The sequence below is a fragment of the Lactuca virosa genome, chromosome 7 (genome assembly GCF_052849685.1).
Source record: "Lactuca virosa cultivar CGN04683 chromosome 7, Lactuca_virosa_CGN04683_v6, whole genome shotgun sequence".
NCBI lineage: Eukaryota > Viridiplantae > Streptophyta > Magnoliopsida > Asterales > Asteraceae > Lactuca > Lactuca virosa.
In genome coordinates, this window is record NC_136432.1 from 24,456,098 (window position 1) to 24,462,502 (window position 6,405).

The 6,405-nt window shown below is 35.1% G+C and overlaps 1 protein-coding gene across 1 annotated transcript; it reads left to right on the top strand.

Annotated features, from left to right (window-relative positions):
• The first annotated feature begins 3,713 nt into the window (after nt 1-3,713).
• LOC145125670 (uncharacterized) lies at nt 3,714-4,765 on the top strand. The gene is made up of 3 exons (XM_079061094.1): nt 3,714-3,808; nt 3,958-4,039; nt 4,140-4,765. The coding sequence occupies exons 1-3, from the start codon at nt 3,794-3,796 to the stop codon at nt 4,592-4,594; spliced, it is 552 nt and encodes a 183-aa protein (XP_078917220.1). The 5' UTR covers nt 3,714-3,793; the 3' UTR covers nt 4,595-4,765.
• Nucleotides 4,766-6,405: the final 1,640 nt, after the last annotated feature.

Genomic DNA, 6,405 nt, shown 5'->3' on the forward strand with positions numbered 1-6,405 from the left:
ACACACTCCTCTCTTATTCCTTTCTTTACATGCTCTCTCCTCTTGATCTCAAAATTACATACAGGGCTATCTCTCTCTAACAAAACCCACCGGTGCCAAGAAGTCTGATGGTGGAAAGGGAAACCCTCTGCCACCCCTCAACCCCTTCTTATATTCATGTCTCCTTCCACTTTCGACCACTCCCTTTATCCCTACCCTCGAACACCCCTTCTTATATTCAAGGGGGGCCACGACCCCCCCCCCCCCCCCCGCCATAATAATGCTCCACCTATGATCGTGTTAGCTCCCCTTTTTCCGACGACGACATGCCATCTTTGTTCCTCAATATCTCGTTCTCGTTCTCTATTTCTCACCACTTTTCCTTCTTTGTGATCTCTAGTGAGCGGGTCGATTGTTGGCGAAGGGGTCCATATCAATTTCTTTTTTCTAATGTTTTTTCTCCAGTAAAGGAGTCCATCCCCATTCTAAAGTGAAAACACATAGGGGATAGTAGGGAACTGATTAAGAATGTGGAGGTTAGGTTTAGTTTAGTTTTTGTAATAACCTCAAAAGATAAAAAAAAAATTAAAAATTAAATTTACGAGTTTGTTTATATTTATATTTTTGATAACTTTTAGTTAAAAAAAAAAGATAAGAGAAATTTAAAAAAGAACAAAAAAAAAAGTCATTTTATGTATCTTAGACACCATTCATGCAAGTATTAGAAACCATATGGACCACATGCATAAAAAAAATTAACAATGGCTAAAGTTTTGACTTTTAATAAACCAAGGGAACCGTTTATATAATTTTGTCTATATATAATATATACATACATGTCGATGAGAATAGAAATGATGAACAAAAACCGCCCTTGATACTATAGCAATATAAATCAAGGAATGACACATTGCATTACAATCCTAAAATGTCATAAAAAGTAACGTCAAACTATGACCATGACCATAACATTTGGACCACTTGTCTTTTTTGTAAATATAATGTATCAAATCAATACAGATAATATTAGTTTGCTTATATTGTCATGATATGCAACAAGTCGACTAACTGGTCCAAAAATTTCATGAAAAAACATAAAGAAAATGGTTCCATTTCGTCAGTCTAATTTTTAGTCTGTACCAATGGTGAGTAGACCACATAAATGCTTCAAGGGGCCAAAGATCATAACAAACAACTGGTGACGGTTTGGTCCAATCATGGAACCGTAATTACTTTATTTAGGAATCAGATGACATTGAATGATCAATAAAAAAGCTAATATTTATAAGCTATAAATAAAATTCTCGTTGGAGGTGCTCTTAGTTGCCTGTAACTTAGAAGTTGTTGAATAATATTACGAGTTTATTCTCCTAACATGTTTAATTAGTGTATTGGGTTTTTTTTTATGCATTTCGTATACTATTATTTATATGGCAAATTTAGGTCAACCATGACCATAACATTGGACCGCTTATCTTTTCCATAAATATGATGTATGATTGATAAAATTGTTACCAAGACATTCTTTTAGTGTAATGATATGAATAGTAGGGAACATCTTTTAGTGTAATAATATGAATAGTAGGGCACAAATTAGTTGGGTGGTTTGGCTTTAAAATCCTAAGCTTGCTTGTTTGTGATGGTTTTGTTACCTTGTATTTATTACTTTGTAGTCTTTTTCAAGTCTAGTTTCTATCTAGCTTATAATATCTTTCCGTTTCGAAAAAAAAAAACGAAATATTTGGTTGAAAAACTCGTAAAATAAGGAGAAAACATTTTCATAGCTTTTCTAAAATAAAAAAGTTTTAAAATAAATTCAAATAATGGATGCTCCAAGATAAACAAATATTATAGTTACCCAAAATTAATATAACTTTAGCCGGTTTGTTTCAATTGTGTTTGGCAAAACCAGGGTCGATCCCAACGTATCTAAGGCCCGAGGCAAAAAAAAAGGCCCCTTAGATCACCAGTTAATCAAAGCTTACATTATTGCTTTCATATATACTTACACATTATATTATGGAAATCTTATTAAAATATTTCATCTACTAACTTTTTAACTATTAAAAACTTCCTAATATTTTCAAAGTTTTAAATTTAAATGTTTTTTACCAATAAACCAACGTTAATTGATTTAAAATCAATGATTGAGTTGTTGATTAACACACGCACTCGCATGCGTGCGCGCGCGCACACACACACACACCAAGAATAAAAGCAACCATGTTTAAAGTCTTCACCACGAATAACAATATAGTTTGGATGCAACACCAAAAATAGCAGCCAAGTATTGGTTATCCATCAAAAGAAGCTACCAAAACCTTTAAAAGTTTAAGCATCTTTCGGTGACAGGGGCTTCACTTGTGGGGGTATTTTCGTCCAAAATAACCATTTTGATTTTTGAAGATCAAGGTTTGTGAACCGGACATGCTTTTTCACTTGTGCACAAACAAATATAAAATTGAATTTACTTACATATTTTATTAAGTATTATTTGTCATCTAAGACTAATTGAGTAAAATTATATATACAACTAAAATCTTTTAAACTAAAAGTATTCCATGAAAAAAAAACAATGTAAACATGATATGAACACGATCCATCACAATATCAGTTTAGTTTCTGATTCATAAAAAAACTTGAATATCTTCATCCTGAGATCCATCTCTCACAGACTTTTTTTAGACTAAAAACAAACCTGGTGCCACTGTAGGCTGTAAAATCTTCAGAGTTCGGAGAAATAAGATTTGAAGGTTATACCCTTGCAGTCATGCCTCTGTGTGAAATCAGATTCGAGAGACGAATCTAATTTCTTGTTTGTATACTATCAATTTCTGAAGAAGGGGGAAGGGCGCTTGATCGATGGAGTATAAATGCTTAGACGATGGAGAATATGATTATTTGCTAAAATAAGTTTGAATCATAATCAATTTTTTGAATGGAAAAAGCCCTAAAATCAAAAGTTCGTATTTGGGAACTAAGAAGCTTGTTTGATTTATTGGATGGTAAAAAAGTTTTCTTTGAAAGCTAAAGTCACTTTAGAAACCTATCACACAAATAAAAAAAATATATTTAAAAAACAAAGTTGTAAGATTCGAACCCGAATGGCTTCAAACAACTGAAGCGTCAAGCGTCAACCATCTCATCTGGAACAATATTTAGTTCTTGCAGATTATCTTTTATATTATAAAAAATTATATATATAAATATACAAACGAAACATTTTGTCAAACACTAGAAGTTAGAAGTTAGAAGCTCCCAAACGCTCCGTGTCAAACACTCTCATGCGACCACCAAAATTAATTTAGTTTCTAATATATCGCCTACTATTCTATTGCTTTTTCCCTCCGGTTGTTTTTTTTTTCCGTTTCTAATGTATCGCCTGCTATTCCACAAAAAAAAAAAAAAAAAAAAAAAAAAAAAAAACCCTAATTCAGGTCATTAACTAAATTTACTTGAGGATCGTCTTTTGTAGGGAACATCAATTTTATAACCGTTTAATAAGTGAGAAATTAAAAGATTCAGATTGGTTATCTGCTTTGCTCAAATATATACCTTGATTGTTCTTTTGAACCTTATTCTAACTCGACAAGTATATCGTAATCAAATATAGTGACAACAATACAGATGATTAGTTGTCCGCGTTCGTACGCGGGTGTTGGTGTGTCGACATGGCCAAAACATGGAAGATTCCATCCAAATGTAGTTACAACGATACATAATCAATGCATGCCTCTCTACTTGGTTTCCATACACTTTAAGTTCAACCTCCATTCACTTAATTCTCACCGGATCTCAAACATCTGCACCATCAATGGCTCCTGAGAAGGTACATCATTCCTATTAATTCTCTTTCTAATTCTTTCCTTTCACTCATCTCCACACATTTTACCATAGGGTTTATGCATGCATGATGCATATAATTCCATCTCCCATTTTCATCATGGTTTATTCACTTGTATTCATTAATATTATAAGGTAACCATAATGGTGCTAGATGTTGACCTCAAGTGCTCCCACTGCTACAAGAAGGTTAAGAAAATCATCAGGAAAATCCCTGGTCAGTCACTTATTCTTTTCTCAATCCACAAACGCATTTGCTTATATACAATGAATCGATGAAGCTGAATTCGTCATGTTGTGCTTATGGAAACAAACAGAAATAAGAGATCAAGAATACGAGGTGTACAATAACAAGGTGAAGATCATCGTCGTTTGCGTTAGCCCTGAGAAGATCCGGGATAAACTCTGTTACAAGGGTGGAAACTCGATTCAGAAGATAGAAGTAATTGCTGAAAAGCTGAAGGACCAGAAGCCTGCCGATAAACCCAAAGAAAAAGGAGATCACGCGCCGCCGGTAGTCAAGAAACCTGATTCAAAACCGGAGATGGCAAGAATGGCGGGTGGGTATCCACCACCAAATTACCATGTGGTCGGATATGGATGCGAGTGTCATGGTGGAGGCTACGTGGTACCACCACAGCCACCTGGATACGGGTATGGGTACGGGTCTGGATATGGACATGTACGTGGATATGATCATGGGTATAACGGAAATGCAAGTCGTGATCATTATTATAGTGAAGAAAATGCACAAGGATGCTCCGTAATGTAAAGCGGCGACGTGGAGGTTATTAGTAGGTCATGGGTGATGAAATAAATGTGTAATTAACTTATTATTATGGAGTAAATTACGCGAATGGTCCCTGTGGTTTAGTATAAATTACATGTTTGGTCCCTAACTTATTTTTCTAACTCGAAATGTCCTCAAGTTTTAATTGTGTAACGCGCTTAGTCCCTATTATAACAATCCGTCAATTGTTTCCGTTAGACACCCACGTGCCTTGCACGTTGGGGGTATAATAGTCATTTACCATTGCTAACGATCTTTAAATAGTCGCTTTTTCATCAGATCGACCCTAATTTTGAGTTTCTTTCAATTTCTCCATCGATGAATCGGTTACACCTTCTCTCCTTCAAATCAGGGATGGTTAAATGCGATTGTGGGCGTGCTGTTGTAATTCGGACTTCAACTACTAACAATAATCCAGGAAGACCCTATTACGCATGTCTAAGTAAGGTATGTTGTAGTTGAGAATTTTGTAATCGTAACCCTAGATGGAGATATCACTGTATGCGATTGTGGGTATTGTAATCGTGACTTTTGAAATTGACAAGGACCACGTAAAGGATTCATTGCTTGGGTAGATGATGATGAAAAGGATCATGGTGACGGATTGACAATCTCCTGGCTTGTGAGGTTGAACAAGAAGCTGAAAAATGAAAATCTATTCTTGAAGATATGTTTATTTGTTAGTTGGGTATTGTTCTTGCTAATACTTGTTTACAAGTTGTAAGGTGGAGATGAGTTGTTATTGTAATGGTAAAGTCTTCTGTAATGGTTAGGTTGTAGTAGTGAATGTAATGGTATCTTCTTCTGTAATGTTTAAGTTGTCTAAGTATTGTAATGCAAATGGTTAAGTTCTTTAAGAGCAATGGTGCATCATAAGAAGAAAACATTCTATTAACTAGTACCAAACTATTACAGGGCAATGAGGATTGGTTGTTACAAACTAGTTCATTCAAAAGTGACAACATATTGGCCAAAACAAATAGCAAAATACTAGCCCTATTACAAACTATTCATAAATAATGTACCAAAATATTAGCCTTATTACAAATAGCAACATAAGACAATCAATTTATATTGAAAGTAACAAAATACTAGCCCTATTACAAACCATCAAGTTGTTGCCTTCCCTTTCCCTTTCCCTTTCCCTTTGACTTTTGACTGTCCACCACCCCCACCAACAATTGGTCTTTGACCTTTGCAGGTTCTTGCATTGTGACCAACATTGTTACACTTCTTACATGTTACTGATCTATGGGCTCTAGATGCTGTGTTTCCTCTAACAAAGTGGTCCTTTTCCACAGTTGATATTGTTCTCTTCTTCTTTGGTCTTCCTATGGGAACACGATGTTTTGGAGGCAACAAAGTTGTTGGTATAACTGACTTCTCCCACATGGACCTTCCATTGATTGGACTAACTTCAAAAGAATACATCTCTTTCCAGCTTGATAACCAGTAACATGGATGCACAAATGATTCTGGGATACCCACATCCTTATTATTCCTCCCCATGTCCCAAATAGCAGCCACACCATGTTTACACAGTATTCCTGTTAATTCCCACCTTTTGCATGTGCAACTTTGTACACCTACATCCACAATACACTGATCTTGCCAAGGTCCAGCAACTTGATATTTTCCATCACCACAAAATGTTGCAATATACTGTTCTGCCTTACTCTTTATCTTATCCAATATTGTTGTAGCTGTAGGAGTCAAAGGACCTACAACTTTTTGAATTTCCTTGTCAACTTTGACTATCTTCTTCATAATGTACTCTCTAATGAACTCAATGC